Source organism: Mesocricetus auratus, unplaced genomic scaffold, assembly GCF_017639785.1.
Source record: "Mesocricetus auratus isolate SY011 unplaced genomic scaffold, BCM_Maur_2.0 Super-Scaffold_100004, whole genome shotgun sequence".
Lineage (NCBI taxonomy): Eukaryota > Metazoa > Chordata > Mammalia > Rodentia > Cricetidae > Mesocricetus > Mesocricetus auratus.
This window is the reverse complement of record NW_024429189.1, coordinates 24,144,917-24,165,071: the sequence shown is the minus strand read 5'-3', so window position 1 is coordinate 24,165,071 and position 20,155 is coordinate 24,144,917. Positions and strand designations below refer to the sequence as shown.

General features: G+C 34.5%; 1 protein-coding gene across 4 annotated transcripts in view; it reads right to left on the bottom strand.

The window, feature by feature from the left end:
- Galnt13 (polypeptide N-acetylgalactosaminyltransferase 13) overlaps window positions 1-20,155 on the bottom strand; it is a 611,901-nt gene that overhangs the window by 61,941 nt on the left and 529,805 nt on the right. For all 4 annotated transcript variants that reach the window (XM_005068971.4, XM_005068972.4, XM_040745358.1 and 1 more), the window contains 2 exons: window positions 17,222-17,361; window positions 5,370-5,468 (listed from right to left, as the gene is read on the bottom strand). In XM_005068971.4, coding sequence (XP_005069028.1) covers window positions 5,370-5,468; window positions 17,222-17,361 — 239 coding nt within the window. The remainder of the gene's footprint in view (window positions 1-5,369; window positions 5,469-17,221; window positions 17,362-20,155) is intronic.

Below are 20,155 nucleotides of genomic sequence, written 5' to 3'. Positions count from 1 at the left end.
TCTCAGCAGCATTATTTACAATAGACAGAACCTGTAAGAACCCTAGATGCCACTCAGCTGAAGAATGAATAAAGAATATGTGCAACATATTCACAGTGGAGTACTACAAAGCAGTAAAAAAGCAAGGACATCTTGAAATTCGCATGCAAATGGATGGAACTAGAAAAAACCATCCTGAGTGACATAATCCAGACACAGAAAGACAAATATGATATGTATTTACTTATAAGTGGCTATTAGACATAAAGCAAAGCCTAACCAGAGAAGGAAGGAAACAAGGAGTCCCTAACAGAGAAATATATTGACACCCTCTCTGAGAAGGGAAAATAGACTATATCTCCTGAGTAAATTGGGAGCCTTGGAAGAGGGGGAGGGTATTAGGAGAGTGGGGATGGCAGAAGGGGAGGAAAACATGAGGGATCATGAAGGTCGAGTTGAGAGAAAAACAGAGAGAGAGAGAGCAAGGAAAATGATACCTTGACAGAGGGAGTCATTATGGGGTTAACAAGAAACCCATCACTAACAAAATTCCCAGAAATACACAAGGATGACCGTAAGGGAGAATCTAAGCAACTATAGAGAGGATACCTTAACTGCCCTTCCCTATCATAAAAATGATGACTACCTTAAATGCCATTATAGAACCTTCATCCAGTACCTGATGTAAGCAGATGCATAGATCGATAGCTAAGCATTGAGATGAACTCCTGGAATATAGCTGTAGAGAAAGAGGACTGATAAATTGAGCAAGGGAATCATGTGCCCATGGGGAAACCCACAGAAATAGCTGATGTGAGCAAGTGGGAATTCACTGACTCTGGACTGACAGTTGGGGAACCTGCATAAGACCAAACTAGGACCCCTGTATGTGGGTGATAATAGGGGGACTTGGACAATTTATGGGGCCACTGACAATGGAACCAGTAATTATCCATAGTGTATGAATTGGCTTCTTGGAGCCTATTCCCTATGGAGGGATTCCTTGCTCATCGAAGATACAGCGGGGAGTGTCTTGATCCTGCCCCACATGATGTGATAGACATTGATGATCCCTGTGGAAGGTCTCACCCTCTCTGAGGGGTAGATGGGTGGTAATATGGGGAGATAGTGGGGGGAGTGGAAGGGAAGGAGGGAGAGGGAACTGGGATTGGTGTGTAAAATAAAACTGTTTAAAAAAGAATTAAAATTTTAAAAAGAAAAAAAGAAAAGAAGTCCAGTTAGAAGGGCCACCAAAAGAATGATTGCTAAAGAAAATATACTACATCTGTACAATGGACATTTTATTAATCTGTAACAGGGAATAAAAATATATTATTTAAAGGAAAGTGGAACTGAAGACCATTATGAACGGCAGAATAATTCAAACTCAATGTCAATTACTGCAGACTTTCTCTTATATGTGGTATGTAATTTAAATTTATATATGCCTTCTACAAATGTGTGAGTGTAAGACATGAATTAGAATGGCAGCTATTGATGGTAGAAAGAATTTTAAAAAGGAGAGGAAAGAAGGGAACAGAAACCACAGGGGAATATAAAAAACATGAAACAGCCAGAAGATTTGAGACGGGGATGTTGCTAGTCAGAGTAGGAAAGTGGTGGGAGAGGACAGTGGGTGTGCACCCAATAGCAGAGTATAATGGCTAATATGTAAATGATTAAAAACATCATAGAAAACTGTATTATTTTGTACACTAACTTAAGATTATTGTAAAGTAGGTTCAATCATCAAAATTCTTGAGAAGATGTGTAGTTAACATATCCTTATAAGCAAACAAATGCCTTGTTTTAGAAATACAGCTGAGGAAAGACGACCATGGGACTCAACCCTGTAATACCAACACATATGAACTGTAGGCAGAAGTACAGGATGTCAAGGCCAGCCTCAACTGTACAAGAACCTCACAGCGAGCCTGGGTACATGAGACATCTGAAATAATAAACCAATAAGCAACTCCATAGGAATGCAAATGAAATTAAATATTTGGGTTTACTAAGACTTTTGTGTAAAAACAGGATGGACAGTATGAATATTTCCAATGGTGGGAAGCAACTTGTAAAAATTCGTAAGTAGATAACTATAAAAATTTGGTGTTGTTCCCATGGCAATATAAAAGAATAAAATATAAAAATAAAAGGATAATTGATTTTTTTTGGTTTTTTGAGACAGGGTTTCTCTGTATTGTTTTGGAGGCTGCTCTGTAGGCCAGCCTGGCCTCAAACTCACAGAGAACCGCCTGCCTCTGCCTCCCGAGTGCTGGGATTAAAGGCGTGTGCCACCAATGCCCGGCTTTTTGTTTTTTGTTTTTTGTTTTTTTGAGGATAATTGAAAATAACATCCTAAAATATGTTCTCTTCCTAAAGTAAGGAACTGAAAAATTTAAACATGTTTATATTAAATAACTTAGAAATACTAAGTTTCATAAAAGCAAAAATTCTAATAGAGTATAGGATTTAACTTTTTTATACTTTCACTTTTTGCAGTAAAAGAGAAACTGTTGTTAACTGAGCAATACTAAAGGATTCAGGGATCATTCTCTTGTTGTTGGCATAAGCCTCTTAATGTTGCATTTTTCAAGTTTTTAAATTATTTTTGAATTTATAATTTAATTAGATCATTTCCCTGTTATTTCTTCCCTCGAGCCTTGTCATATGTCTCCCATTGCTCTTTCAAATTCATGTCCTCTTTAAATGTTATTACATATATATTGTATGTATGTGTGCATTATGTATATGTATTCTTGTATATACAAAAATATATGTATATGTACATTATACACATATATTTCTAAGTATGTGAACACAACCAGCTCAGTCTGAATAATAATATTAGAAAGAACATTATTTATGGCTTATCCCACTTGGTTATGTAATACCAACTGTTTTCCACTACGACAGTTAACGTGAGATATTTAAGAACATACTTATGGATAATGGTCCCAGTCAGCTGGTGAATCATGCTTCCTTCGTTGGAATATAAATCATGTGTCTTTAGAAAAAAATCAAAAGAAACAATTTTCTTCACATCAAACATTTCGTTGATTATTTATTTGTATTGATTTATTTGTAGATTAAATGTCCTGAAATAAGTATATATGTATGTTTATGAACAGTGCTAAGTACTTTTGTAAATAGAAATATATTGGTTTGGTTTCTAGTTTGCCATTACATTTATAATGTAGAGATGGTAGAATACCATGAGATTTTGTCCACTCTCTCCATATCTCCTCAATATTACCCTTGAAGTTGTAGGTAGAGCAACACGACAACAAAAACCGATCAAGGGATACAAATTGGAAAGGAAGAGATCAAACTTTCACTATTTGCAGATGATATGATAGTTTACATAAGTGACCCAAAAAACTCTACCAGCAAACTACTACCGCTAATAAATACCTTCAGCAAAGTGGCAGGATACAAAGTCGACTCAAGAAAATCAGTAGCCCTACTATATACAGACAATAAAAAGGGCTGAGAAAGAAATCAGAGAAACATCACTCTTTACAATTGCTACAAACAACATAAAATACCTTGGGATAACTCTAAGCAAGCAAGTGAAAGACCTGTATCGCAAGAACTTTGAGTCTTTAAAGAAAGAAATTAAAGAAGCCACCAGAAAATAGAAAGATCTCCCATGCTCTTGGATAGGTAGGATCAATGTAGCAAAAATGTCAATCTAGCCAAAAGCAATCTACAGATTCAATGCTATCCCTATTAAAATCCCAGCACAATTCTTCACAGACCTTGAAAGAAAAATAATCAACTTTATATGGAAAAACAAATGACCCAGGATAACCAAAACAAACCTATTCAACACAGCAATGTCTGGAGGCATCACCATCCCTGATTTCAAGCTCTGTTATAGAGCTATAGTCCTGAAAACAGCTTTTTACTGGCACAAAAATAGATAGGTAGACCAATGGAATTTAATTGAACACCCCGATATTAACCCACACATATGATCATCTGATCTTCGACAAAGAGGCTAAAAATATACAACGGAAAAAAGACAGTATATTCAACAAATAGTGCTGACATAACTAGATGCCGGCATGTAGAAAAATGCCTATAGATCCATGTCTATCGCCATACACAAAATTTAAGTCCAAATGGATCAAAGACCTCAACATCAATCCAGCCACACTGAACCTCTTAGAAGAGAAAGTGGGAGGCACCCTTGAACAAATTGGTAGAGGAGACTGCTTCCTGAACGTAACACCAGTAGCACAGTCACTGAGATCAAAAATTAATAATACATGGGACCTCCTGAAACTGATAAGCTTCTGAAAGGCAGAGATTTTGTACAGATTTTTATGCTCATTTTTTTCCTAAATTGTTTTATATTATCTTCAATAAGTCCCTTTTTTCCAAATAAAATAATTCAGAAGCTTGATATTAAACGTCTTATTAGAAGTGAAACTTGGAAACACATTAATTAGGATTTTAATATTTTTGTTTTGTTTTTAAGTGAGACAGTTACTTTTCCTATATTTTGTGTGTGTATCATGAAAGTTCTCTGTGAAGCATGCTCCCACATTTGTGTGGACTCATTTTCTTATTGATTCATAGTACCAAAGTCAGCATGTATCACTGTACAATATGCTGACACATGCTAGACAGAGCAGCTATTGCAATCTCAATTTACTTTGCCCACAAATGTTGCCACTGACACAGAACTTTTTGCTGTTGTCCTGTAGACAGCTTTCTTACTGAATATCTGCTCTCTCAGATTCATTGTTGTGATTATAGTTCCCAGGAAAACTAAAAGTGACTATGTTCAGGACTGCTACACTACAGTGATTCACAAATAAGTGGGCTCTGGGTGTCCCTCCCATAGAAACTTTTCAATTCTCAAGGAGAAACTAAGATTTTTTTTTCTTATTCTCTAGTATGTGTATGATAATTAATTGCACTGCCACTCAGGAAATTTATCTTAGATTTCTCTCTGCTCCAGTTCTGAATCATAAATTCAAAATATTATTGAAACTCAAAAACTCTTCTAAGTTCTTAGACACATTGCAATTAACAAAACAAATACAGATAATCACCGCTGGGAAAACACTGATGTTTAGGAACATAATTTTCTTAACTAGTTAATACCACAGGCATTTATATGCATCATGATAAAATGTGATGTTCAAGTATACTGACTGTCTTCATTTAACATAGGCTTATTTTGCCTTTTTTATTTAATTGTGTACTATTATCTCACAAGATACTTAGGCCACTAAGATAGGCATAATTAGTTGTTGATTTGAATGCCCATTCATCTATTATCGACACATAAACCAGGGAAGACATTGATGGTTTTAAAAGTAACCCTCCTCTCCTACCCCCAAGTAAGGAGCTGAAAACAAAAGACTGTGTACCTGGTTACCTCCCATGCCATGGCAGTTGAATATACCCACTTTTTCATTTTCTTTGCGGCCCATGTTGTCTAAGCATTGATTTGTTTCAACATTTCTTATCTAAAGAGAAAACAAAGAAAAATGAGGTCAAATATGTAGGCCATAAACTCATTCTGATACTCAAATTATAGATTGTTGAATAAATAATAATACACATTTGTAAAGAAATTCCCTCAAGAATGTGTTTTAAATATTACCTTATCTTTTTCTACTTATGATTAGTCTTAACTTATTTCTAAACCCTTCCTAGTTTGAATTGGAAAAAAGTTGGTTTTGAAATTAGCATTTATTCAAGCAATAAATAAATAATTCATATTTTAAACATTAGAATATACTGAAATCCCATCCAAGTAATTAAATGTTTACTATAGAATCACATATAAATATGACAGTAAATTGGATTTGTACTTGAGTTTGTATTTTTAGATTTGTGTATGTTCTATCTTGCCAAATAATAAAAATTAATCACATTGTTTTTTTCTATGACTAAGACAGATTTGTACACTTTTCTTTATTCCAATTTCTAAACTTAACAGAAAGTTTTAACCCTAAAAATCAGTTACAAGTTAAATGTCTATTCACACTGCAAATTCCCCAAAAGCAGATTAAGCTGCTAAGTGTAGACATAGGTCATTGTTATATAATCAAACATTGCATCAGTTCTGTAATTACCATAAAGTTTGAGATGGTTCTAAATCGAAAAGTCATTCCTTTGTTTTTAGGACGCTAAAATGTTTAAATTAAGCATAAGTTGTTATAACAGAAGCAAGGGGAGGAATACCTGTGTTAAATGAAATATTTTTAGAAAATTTTTTCCTATTTGTCACTCAAGTAACATACTTAGATTTATCTAACCTGATTCTGAAATTCTGTATCTCTCTTAAATGTAAGCATATATGAAAATTGTAGATTCTGAAATGACCTAGGTATTGTTTTTCTACATGGCTATCATGCAATGAGTAAAATTCTCTTCAAATTTTCCAATTAATAAAATGAGAGATGTTTGATATAATTTTATAAAAGTCTGAGAAGATGTGTATAATACAATGTCCTATTTTGTGAACATTATTGTTAAACAAGGCTTCCAGGGTATCAAAAAAACCCATTTGATTAGCAGTAAAAACTCGGTGAGGAAATATAAACAGTTGTGATCACAGTGGGTACAGTTTGTAAGTGGCTAAGATTCTCAAGTCCTCTTTGAATAGGTGGAAATTTAGTTCAGTATTATAGACACTTTCATCAAGAAATATGAGCAGCCACCCAATGGACAGGGCAGAGGACACTGTGATTATTGTACTGAAAGCATTTAGGCTTCAAGAAGTATACCCAAATAGTGGTACAAGGTTATATTATGTTTACAAGCTGATTTAAGATGTTTGAAAACTGAGCCCTTAAGCAGATCATTTTCAAGATCAGCACATGCACAATAATTAAGAAGGTAAAAAAATAATAGAATGTGTAGTAAATAGGCCTGTGTAGAATTCACATTGTCCAATAAATCATAGACTATACAGTTGAGTTGTAATATCATACCTCTTTTTAACTTGCGACTAAAGGTGAATCTTTATAAGGTTCATGATACTTGAGCAGATTGAACATAAAAGTTACAGTGTGTAAAGTCATTCGTAAGGTTTTGTATCTCTGACAATAAACATCTCAAAGCATATCTTCCCCAGTGATGAACCTGACAGAATTTTAGAGGAGCATTAAATAGGCACTTGACATTTGATTATGAGAAATTAAGTACAGAATTTGAAAAGCATCAAAATTTGGTACTGGACAAGTGTTTAAATATCTAATTTAGGTATGTGATGTTTGTATTTGTGAGCTCATAACAATAAAATGATTTTAACAATAATAAAAATGAATGCCCAAAATATGTTGTCTTTGTAAAAAATTATTGTCGACCTACCATCTATGATATATAAATTTGATTTCTTTTCTTTGAAATCGCTTATGAATTCAGTGACGATATTAAGAAACAGTAAGAAAATCACATCTTACATAAAACACTGCTTGCTGTAAAATAATACAGAAATAAACAAAAGAAACATAATTTATTTCATTGTGGAGCTTGGAAAAAAGCAATAAAACCATATTCACAATGTTAGAAGATTAATATGTCTCATTGGAGAGGGACAATTACCCTTCCTAAGGATGAGCAACCTAATTATCTATTCAATACAAAATAATCAGTAAACAGATTCACTGTGCTGTATGGATATATTTATGCATATGTTTGCAAAAATAATAACCAAAGAAAAAGAGATCATCAATCTGAGAGGGACTGCGGGAGAGATTGGTGGTGTTAGAGGGAAGAAGAGGAAGGGGAAACTAATAAATTATATTTTACTTTAAAACATTAATTTTAAAGGCCTCGTAAAAATGCAAAGCACAGAAAGAGTAGACAGAGCAATGCAATGCATGTGTTCTGTCTGCAAGGGAACTGAAAAAATACATTTCAGTTTTGTGAGATAACAATCCTAATCCAATCTATGCAAGACGAACTCCAACAGGAGAATAGCAGACAGATGCCCACTGCAGTTACAGAATACTGGAATAATGAATTAGTAACTATGGCCATAGAGCAGGGAGCATGGAGCAGGTGTACAAAACTCCATGATGTCAGCAAACCTGTGTTCTCAGTACACCCATGCACAGTAGTGGGTTAGATACAGGACCGGAAGTCAGACAACAAGCATGGAGCCTACTGCCATTGTGTTGAGGAGAGGCATGATTGTTTAGGGTAAAGGATAATAGTGGAGATCAGAGAGTAAATTTTGGTTTATGGATTTTTTTAAGATTGAGCCAGAAGAAATTTCAGGTAGCTTGCATATGAACCAGGAAATAAAATAGATATCACACAATACTACCAGTTTTGATCCATACAAATGGACAAAAGATGTCTTTAATTACTGAGAACAATATTCTGAGTTAAAATATGTTGAAGGCAATCTTAGTGGTCTTTGTACTTAAAACTCCCTTTGGTGAATGAGAAATCTTTGCCTGCCCCATATGACTTTTAGGTTATACAATATACTGGTTCACTTGCTTCCATGATGGACGGTTACTTTTGAAAACCCAGTTACAATCTGGCTTGTTCTCCCTCAGTTTTAAAAGAATGAATTTTCCTAGACACAAAATTGCCTTTACTGCTTTAAATTATAATGTATTTTTTGCCTCAAAATATCGTGGTATTTCTTACTATAGAAAATATAGTGTATATTGCTCCTTTTCACGATAAGAAATTTATTTTAAGGATTGGCTCCTTGAATTACACTCAATAATGCTCATTATACTTCAGCTGGTTGGATAGTGTTTACTATCTTCTATATCTGTCAATTTCTATCAAAGTTTAAAATGTCTTTGTCATTTAAATTTTCCCTCCTTTCCTACCCTTAAAATTACAGTGTGTTTTTCTGTTAAGATTGTGAATCAAAGCAGGGTGGTGGGGTACACACCTATAATTCCTCCTTGTTCAGGTCAGCTGTTTCTGTGGGTTTCACCAGCATGGTCTTAACCTTTTTGCTCATCATTCCTCCCTTTCTGTCACCGGGTACCAGGAGATCTGTTCAGAATTTAGCTGTGGGTGTCTGCCTCTGCTTTTCTCTTAAAAGGGAGACTGCAGGAGACAGAATACTGAGACCCTTCAGAGTATAGAGTGGAGAGCTCACCTGTGGGCAAAAGGTGCTACTCCAGTTCAGCTACAACTTTTAAATTAATGGGAACAACTTTCTCAGCAGAAACTGCTAGACTAGGGAATCTCTATTTGACCCCTAGCTTCTTCCTCCTATTCCTTCTGCAAAGATGACAATGTCATGCCAGTGAGGAGTCTATGAATCTACATCAGTATCACATTTTCTTATCAAAGTCACATCATGTTTTCTTTTTTTATTTTTTTAATTTAAATTAGAAACATGCTTGCTTCCTATATCAATACCAACTCCTTCTCCCTTCCCTCCTCCCCTGCCCAACCCACCAGGTCCTCCAGATCCCCTCCCAATCCCCACTCCTATCCCCATGGAGGGAGAGGCCCTCCATCGGGAATCTCCAGTGTCTGACATTTCATCCTGGGCAGGGCCTAGGTCCTCCCTCTAGAGTCCAGGCTGAGAGAATATCACTCATTGTAGGATGGACATCGAAAGTCCATTTGTATGTCAGGGATAAATACTACCCAAGGCTCCATGGTTTGCCTAGGCCTCCTCACTGACACCCACATTCAGGGGGTCTAGATCAGTCCCATGTGTCCTCCCAGCCATCAGTCTGGGGTCCAAGAGCTCCCCCTTGTTCAGAGAAGCTGTTTCTGTGGTTAAACCAGCCCAGTCTTGACCACTTTGCTCATTAGTCCTCCCTTTTTGTCATTGGATCCCAGAAGTTCAGTTCAGTATTTAGTTGTGGATGTCTTCCTCTGCTTCCATCAGTCACTGGATGAAGGTTCTTTTTCCCAGACTCTCTGGCAGTGGGATCATATTCTGGCACTCTCCTTATTCATGTCTAAAATCCATATACGAGTGAGTACATAACATGTTTCTCTTTTTGTGACTGGGTTACCTCACTCAGGATGGTTTCTTCTAGTTCCATCCATTTGCCTGCAAATTTAAAGATTGCATTGTTGTTTTTTTTTCATTGAATAGTACTCCATTGTGTAAATGTACCACATTTTCTCCATCCAGTCTTCAGTTGAGGAACATCTAGATTGCTTCCAGGTTCTGGCTATTACAAATATTGCTGCTATGAATATAGTGGATCAGATGTCCTTGTGACATGAATGTTCATCTTTTGCGTATATGCCTAAAAGTGGAATTTCTGGGTCTTGTGGAAGACCGATTCCAATTTTCCTGAGGAACCTCCATATTGATTTCCAAAGTGGAGTGTAAGAGTCGGCACTTCCACCAGCAGTGGAGGAGTGTTCCCCTTTCTCCACATCCTCTCCAGCATAAACTGTCATTGGTGTTATTGACTTTAGCCATTCTGACAGGAGTAAGATGGTATCTCTTTGTTTCTTTGATTTGCATTTTCTGGATGACTAGGGATGTTGAGCCCTTTATTTTCGCTTTTCTTTCTATTTTTAATTTTTAGCATGTGTCCTCGTGTTCTTTTTGTTTAAGTTGGGTGATGTCATTTCAAAAGAATTCCAGAATAGATCCATTTTTATTAGTAGAAGCCTGTCCTATATTTGAAGTTACAACCATACTTTTGACATCTTAATTTATGTGCAAGTAGTATCACTTGCCCCCCCGAATGTAGCACAAAGTGGTTACTGTATCTGAAATAAAGTGAAGTCTGTCAAGCTGGCTGGATACTAAATCTGGGAGAATAGAAATAGATATGGATGGATGGTTTGGAAAACTTGTCAGAATTATCCTAGATTAATGTCTGCAGCATCAAATCAGTCTGCAATCTGTGCACACTAACAGAGCTGAAACTAAACCTTTTCATTGGTTTATAAATTCAGCACCACTTCTACCATAGTAAAAAATTACTTACATCTGTCTACCTATTTCACACTTTGTTCATTTTATTCCTTCTGTCTTTGTCATTTTGTCAAAATGACTTAAAAAGGTAATATAATGGAGAAAAGATGGTTTTCCCAGATGGTTTCTGGGAATTTATTCCATGATGCTGGAGCAGGTGTGGATGAGCAGAGCAGCTTGAATATGGCAGCTGAGAAGCAGAGAGAGCACCTACACCGTTCCCTTCCTCTTTTTTCTCTTCCATTTCATCTCCTATTCCCACCCTGTGACTGATGCAGGCCACATTTAGGGAAGGAGTTCCTTTCTATCCCATTCTTTGTAGAAATAAAATGTATCGACAAATTCAGTGGTGTGCTTCATTAATCTCCTGGGAACTTTTAAATTCAATCAAGTTGAAAATCAATATTTATCTCCCACTATGCCGATGAAATGACAAACATTAAACTGGTGTTTTCACAAGTTAATAGAGTGAAGTTGGGAATTGCCAGTCCTGACTTTCATTAAGTGTGTATTATAAAGGAGACCCAGACAGACAAATAGAGTGTTATTATTGATCAGAAGCAATGACATACTACAATTATAATTATATAATAATTATAATGGTTATAAATCATGCAGAAACAGAGATTGGAAACCAGTTATGTAGACTGGAAACAGGACCAGTAAATGGCTCAGCTGGTAAAGACATTTGCCTCCAAACATGAATACCTAACTTCAATCACTGGGCTACTTGGTGGAAAAAGACAATACTCCTAGAAGTTTTCCTCTGACCTACATAGACATGCCATAGTACATGTTACTTTAAAATAAAAAGACGCAGAATAGCGTGGTGCACAATTAAGTGTGGTCTCCTAAAGTGCATCACTAGGAAAGAAGTGGACAAGATACTGACTTGTCACTGGTGTCAGTCAGAAGAAATGGCGATCAACCGATAAGGAGCTTTATCCATTAAGAATCCCTTTTACGTGTGTTCTATGTCCTATATTAAAATAATCAGGGGACTGTGAGAAACTGACTTACTTTCTATGCTATGATACAGCTTTGACTGTAAGGTATGAAACCAAGGCAGTTCTAAATTTAATTGGTTGTCTGCTTTGAGGTTTCTTTATTTACACACCTTTTTTATTGCTTAGAAATAATTCTTAAGGATATAAGAGAGGGTATTGTTTTTTCACTTTATTGTTGAAGATTGAAGTCAGCAAGCCATTACACAGTTTATTTTGCACACCAGAAGTCCTCTTAGCAGTAATTAGCTTTAATTCCCTCTGCTGGATTTTGCCAAGAGCAGACTTTACTCTAATCTAAAAATAGAGGGATTGTCCCCATCCCACCAATCAATCTTTACTTTAAAATATCTATTGTAAAAATAAAGGATAGTATCATTTACACTTAAACAAGAACTTTGGAAAATTTTAATCACAATAGCACATTTATCATTTAATTGGGCATCATCTAACTTATCGTTACTTACATCAAAATACTTATACTGACTCTGTATTGCAATGTTAATCTTCCATAAATCAGAGCTTTCTTGAATATATATTAATTATAATGAATAACTATACATTTGAGTGAATCAGAAGGATAACCAGACAATTTTTATATTCAGCAAGCACAAACTTACTGTGCTTAAATCCCAAACTGTATATAGTTAATTGCAGCTTTTTTATCAATATCTACTTAAAAATAAAATCAGAGTGATTTATACTTTATATTATCAGAAATATGAAACATTTCACCTACAGATGTACATACTCACTTATTCTGGATGAAAATTAGCTTCTAGCTCCCCAAGATTTTACAATTAAAGCATGGGCAGAAATGCCCACATTTGAGTGTCTGACCTAGAATGGGATGTTATTTACTAGGTTATCCTATTAATGGGTCAAGAACACTGCAAACCTATAAATAAATCTGATTGCCAGGGATGGTAAGGCTTTAAGCATTTTAGCTTTCACACTTGTTAGCAATTGAATTTATCCATAATCCCTGAAGCCTCACAGCTTTACAGATGCCTATTTTTATCTATTTAAGTTTGCTCTTCAAAATATTTAAGAAATATAATACCATGAATATAAGGACATTAACTAGCTGATGTGGTTAAAGGATCTAAGAGGAAAAGTGCTGAGGTCAACAAAACAATCCAAAGTGCACAGACCAGTGCCAAAACATGTCCATTCAGCACACAGACAGGAATTTTAAGTATCAAGGGTTAAATCATTTGGCTCCACAAATACTTTCTTACATCTTTTTAAGCTTGGATTGTCCTTTGTTCCAAATATCTCACGATATATAGAGAGAGTACTGCCCTGTCAAAGCTCAAAAATTTGGGTCAACATACTGCCTTAGAAGGTTATTTATTTCAATCTTGTCTAGGAATTAGTCCTTATATTTATAGTATCTAAGCCTGTCATGTTAAATCCACATAAGCTAAAGGGCTATTTAAGAGAGAATTTACTGCTGTAAAGGGCTCAACCTCCTTATTCCATTATCATCTGCTTGCTGAGTCTAAAAGACACATGCTTCATTAAGTTACTTAAAGGTTTGAGTTCAAAACAATTGCTTTAGTTTCTGATTGTCAATTGCACATTAATTTGTTAGCTGAGTAGAGTAATATTTCAATTATCCAAGTAAGATGCAAACATCAGACAGTAAGATAATATCTGACATCAATAAGTTTACTCATGTTAGTTTTGGTGTTGATATATGATAATCATCAAACAGAATAAAGAAAATTATAAAGAAAAATTGATTTATGGGGAAATGTATGCTTTTATCAACATTAAATATATAGACCTTTTACAAAACTCAAACTATGCAAAATGTTAAATGGTCACAAGGTCACTAGAAATAAAGGGAGAAGTACATGATTAGATTAAACAATAATTTGATAACAAGTAGCTTCTACATTTGTCACTTTGGAATTCTATAAGAAAGATCCTTCATGTAGAATGAAAGATTTGATACGCATTAAGAAAGAAAAAGCCTCAAATCATGAATTTTGCCCATTAGCTCTTTTAACACTAACTCATTATCAAGAGGCTCATCTTAAATTATATGTACATGGTTAAACAAAATTGAATTGAGGAGAGGTTGCTGTATTAGCCTTTCTGTTTCCATGGTTACAGATGCTGTGTTGGATTTCTCTGGAGCCTGCTTTTAAAATGGAAAACTACAGTACATTAATATCACAGGAAGCTCAAAACTTAATATATCTCAAATATGCTTGAAATGCATTGCATGTATGAGTAAATCCATAGCATGCTCATGTGGGGTACTTTGATTTCCACTGTTTTCCTTTGCCTTTTTGATTGCCTCTTGATACCCCTGCATCCTCTCTCAATAACAGTAGAAAGTCTCTAGAGCAAGGGGTTTTATTTGTTTGTTTTTAATTTTGCTTTGTGTTCTTAGCACAAGAAACATAATTCAGATTTTATTTGTTAAAACTATTTTAGTGAAGAGAATGAAGCTATTTTCTGCAATGCTTTATAACCAAAGCATGAGCTATATATATAGTGCTAGACTAACATATTTGAATCTTGACTTCAATAATTAACTTGCTAAGTGACCTTAGGTCAGTCATTCCAATTCCAATGTAACTGTTTCTTTACTAACTGGAAAAAAAACCAGATTGAAGAGTGTACTGTCATTTAAAAATAGTAAAATTAACATAAGCTACTTAGAGCAATGTAACCACAGTGAAAAACAAGCTTTGTTATGGCTTCTTTCCAGACCCTCTGACTTAGGTATTTGCTAAAGCCCCACCTCCTGCATGCAAACAGTACTATGAGACTCAAAGGATATGACTGACTTGAGGTCCTGGGACTTTCTTCAATCTTCTATGCTCCCTATTCTATGAACATTGCAAAGACCCAAATCAATAACTGATATCTGTGGATAATATTTTTATATCAAGTATAGGCACTTGGTTGATTGCATAAGATGGATAATTCAAAATTAACACGCTATTGAGAGGAATTTACATACACTGAATTTTACTTTAAAAGGAAGTCAATTAGATTTATTTGATATGCACAGAGATTGCAATTGAATTTTTAAATTTGCTGAAAGCATCTAACTTTGTTTAATCAAATAAAGCTCAAGTGTGTTCAGGAGTAATCTGGTGGCCCCAGTGAGTTTCCCAAATGAGCTTTTTGAGTGTCTCCATCCCCAAGACTAAAAGGGAAGCACTTATTTCCTAACATATGCTCTTTGGACAGTGTGACTAATAATCTATATCAAGAAAAGACACTTTTCATTTAAAAGGGTAGACTTAGTTTATGGTTAATGAGAGATGAGAATATTAAGCATTTTTATAGAGGTTATCAATGGATTATCATAGCTTGTGTGGGAGAAGTGTTCTAGCTTAAAATGCATTCATATACATTCTGAGTATAAACCTCTGTAAAATCAATGCTAACATGCATATATTATATATTAGAAAGGAATTGCTATAAAATCCACCCCATAAAAACAAATCTAAGCAGAACTAATCAGTGACAGAAAGCACAGATGTCAAAATTTCTCTGAGGAGTGGATGGGGAGTGGTAAGACGGGTTGGGGTGGGAGAAAGGGAAGGCAGGGGAACTTAAAGTTGGTACATAAAATGAAGAAGTTGGTACATAAAATGAAGAAGTTTAAATAAAAAAACACACTGACACTATTACTACACGTAAAATTTTGGTTACTCAATTCAGGTTAAATATATGGGAACAGACATTCTATATAAAGAAAGGGATACAACTGTTGGAGGATAGAAATTTGGTCTACAGAACATTGAGATTTCTCTTAAAATTAGTCCTAAAAACAACTCCCTGTTAATTAATTTTCTTTTGTTGTTTTCTTTCTATAAAGCTGACCACCAAATATACTACACTGAACCTAATTAGCTATCATATATTTTACTATTGTATTATACAAAATTCTAACTAAATCTAAACTAATTTATTAATATTATTTCCTAAATGAATTGTTATTATTGTGGTCAAATACTTTTATCATAATCATTATTAAATTATCTTTGAACCAGAAACTCGTGCAACAGTAAGAAGAAAACTACAAATTGGGAGCACATATCATAAAGGAAATAAATCTTATTTTGAACAATTGATTATTTATTATGTATGCAGTATAATTATGCAATTGACCAATTTAAGTATTTTATAAATGGATGGTACACTCCTATGGATATCAAATCCATTTTATAACACTAAGATCCAAATTACTTATTTCACTTTTTCTTTTGTCTGCAAATTTTTAAAAGGCTATTGACATTTATTGTGTCTTACACAAATATATTGACTTTTGGAACAGTTGAGGGAATTCATCTATTTCTATTTATCCAGACATTTAAGGTAATTTATAAAATATCAGAAAACTTTCATCCAGTGACTGATGAAATCAGATGCAAAATCCACACCCCAAATTAGGTCAAGCTTGGGGAAATGCTGCTGAAGAGTAGGAAGGAGGGTTATAGGAGACAGAAAGGTCAGAGTCATCACAAGAAAAGCCACAGAAACAACTAACCTGGCCCATAGGAACTCAGAGAATCTTAACCAACAACCAGGGGATATGCATGGAAATAATCTGATTTGGTATACTTGTGGGACTCCTAAAAATAGGAGCAGGGGCTGTCCCTAATGCTTTGGCTGGTGCTTGGAGACCCATCCCTAATATTGGATTGCCTTTCTCAGACTTAATACAAGGGCAGGTGCTTAGTCTTATAGCAACTTGATACGCCATACTTTGTTGATACCTATGGGAGGCCTGCCCTTTTCTAAACAGAGAAATAGCAGATGAGAGGCTGCATAAGGGAAGTGGGGGAAGAGAATGGGAGGGAATGAAAGAGGGGAAACTGGTCAAAATATAAAATAATAAATAAATAAATAATAACTGATGACAAATTTTCTATTGGAAATACATTTTATTTTTCAAATATCACATCAAAATTTGGCTGCATAATTTTAGTGGTTTGCTGAACTTTAAATCTCAAATTGGCTTTCATTTCGGAAGACATTAATGGTTATAACACTTAGGAGCAAAAACTACTGGAAATTCAAAGACAAAATTAAGAGAATAAGTTTAATTGACCAAAACACTGACTGTCGGTAAAGAAACAATAAAATACTATTTTCTCAGTCTTAAACTTCCCCTTAGATTAGAGTTTCTCACATTGAAAACCTTCATGGTCCTTGAAAAAAAAATGAGAAATCATTTAAAATAGATGCATTTAAAAACCTTACAGTATTTTATTCACAACGTAAAAAAATATTGAGTTCCTTATAAATTGCTCCATTTGCAAAATATATTTATAACTTAAGCAAAATAAATAATTCATACCTCACCAAGTGAGTAATAACGTCTTGGGATCTGGGAATCTGGATAGATGTTTTCTAGGTACCAAGAAAAAGGCTTACACTTCAGATTTTCCCTTAGTGTTTTTCTGACTGACACATCTCCATAATCCACTTTGACAACACCTGGAATGTTTCAGAAAAACACAAATCAGTTTGTACTAATTTAGCACTATTTCAATCTGTTTACTGAGCTATCAGTTTTCTTCACAATTCCTCAAAACTCAAATACATGAACAGTTATCACTAGCTGGCTTTCTCACTCTCATCCAATTAGAACACTAAACAAATATAGAAAAACATTTATTTTATTACTTATGAGATTTGAAATGTAAACATTTGCTGCAAGGTACTTGTAATTCTTGGAATGAAAAATTATCAGCGAAATATAAATTAGTGTTAATTTAGTATCTAATAAGCAAACCGTAACTCAACTATATAATACACCTTTTATAATTAATGAAAACTTCATTACTTTGTTAATGCTCATATTTTCCCTATAGAGTCATTTTTGTTCTTCAGAAGATTTTATGGAAAGTTTATGTAAAAAAGATCCTCAAAGCGGACTGTACATATGTTCTATTATTCTTCTTGTACTCTTATCTAAGCTTACTATAGACTGTGTTCATTATTTATTGATTTTATCCTATTTTATGAGCCTTCAAGCATCACCTTAAGTCATTGAAAAATTAATAAATAATTAAATATTAAGAAACTCGCAAATACAATATGCAGGAACATACCCACGTATTCACTTGGTTTTGTTTAAATCTTATACCTTTACTTCAGTTAACACAGACTAGTTTAGTTAAAATATTGCACTGGTGGTCAGACAATGATGTTTTCTTTTAGTAACAAAATCAATAATACCATAAATGTCTATATAAATTATACAAGAGTAACTTTATTTCTCCGTTATTTTTCATATTAAAACATTTGACTTAAGTGTTTAAATGTGTTAAGATGGTAATTATTTGTTACATTATTTTGCAAATATGTCAATTATTAACTAATTTATTTAAGGCTGATAACTCTCAGATGTTAACACACACACACACACACACACACAAAACAAATTGTTGTATCTAGGCTGTTGCATGCCAAAAAAGTATCAAAGCCCACAAAGCTACTCTAAAGTAAGCAATAATTGCTTAGACACTGGTGTCTGTGACAAACCTTGTCATCAGGACACAGTTTTCAAAAGCAACTACCCTCCAAAGCCCATTATCCATGAGTTCTATATTCTGCGTCTCTTGAGAATCTTTCTTATTTCAAAATTAAATGACAAAGTGTTGTTTTGGAGCATTCTGATGATACTCCAGCAGCAGATGCAATTCCTTTTAAAAGAAATATTGATCATTTTTACTGGTCCTTGGAAAGAAAACATCACTATTCTGTTTCTATTATTTTTAGAGACAATAACTGTCTTAGCATCTTTTCATTCAGAACCTCCAACCTGTATTGCAACCTAAAAATGAGATTAAAAATATAGTATATTTCAATATAAATTATCAGGGAAAACTTGGTGCATTGTAGTAAGAATTATGGTGGTTAAAATTACATAAAATATAGCCTTCAAGTTTATAAAGGACGCCATGAAGTCTAGAAAGAAAACACTACATCCTCCCAGGCTTTGATTCCATAGCAATTTTAGTCTTCTGGGTTCATTTTTGTGATACATAGAGCTAAAAGAAATTACTTATTTAATATCTACACCCTCATTGTACAGAATTACTATTGAGTTGTAGTAACTTCAAGATTTATTTTCCTGAAAAAAAGATTTCATTAGTGGTTTTCTGACTAAGTGTTATTGAGTCATTTTAGAGCAAGTAAGAAACACCACAGGTGCTCACACTGGATTGAATAAGGAGTAGAAAACAAGTGATTATTAAGGAAATCACCAGAACTTAAAATTGACTTTGTCTTGAACAATTATGTTAAATTAACTCCAGAAATTCACATTACTGAAGCATATCTCAATACTTTGGTGAAATATTTTACCATTCTACAGCACTTCTCTATGTGTGGGTCATTGTCATTTTACCAGACATCTATCTCCAAAAAAATATTTACATCATGAACCATTACAGTAGCAAAATTACAGTTATGAAGTAGCAATGAAAATAATTTTATGGTTGGGGCTCACCATAGCATGAGTAACTGTACTAAATATAGGGTTACAGCATTAGGAAATTTGAGAACTACTGCTCTATGGCCTTACTCTTCTTTTGAGAAATGAAATACTACATAAAAACAATCAGGACCCAGCAGACGCTGCAATATTTTCACTTTCTGCGAGCGTTCCAGAGAGGTTGGGTCATCTGACTCGGCCTGATCAATAAATCATTGAAGTTAGGAAAATGCATAACTCATGGTTATAAAGATTGAAGAATGGCTATAATCCTCTCCAGCTCTTCATTCCACTACTTGAGGGGTAATAGAGGCCTTGTATTCACAGGTGAAACTACAAGGTAGCAGGACTTTGTTGGTTTATGCATGATTGCCTAACTATATCAGTGATTATGGTATAGAACCTGGATGAGGATATTTGGAGTACTGTGACTTGAAACACCAGCTCACGATTTTCCCTAACTTTTATCTCTGTACTAACCTTTCCAAAGTAGTTTTTTCAGTGGTTCCTCCAGTGTTGCCACAATGATATCTACTAGACATGTCAAACGTGTAAAAAAAAAAAAAAGGTAACCTCATTAACAGCTTCATAATCCAGGCTCTCAATTTTTTTCATGGCAAAATATTAGAAGGGGGTGACAGCTCACAAAACTGGGAACCTGGAGCACACTGCAGCGCCCTCACTTAGCTCAACAGGTTCAAGGGTGCTATTTCTACATGACTACATGACTCAATTTGTCTAAGTCTCTTCCAGGAGGCTCAGATGGTTCCTGCTTCTTCTCAGAACCTG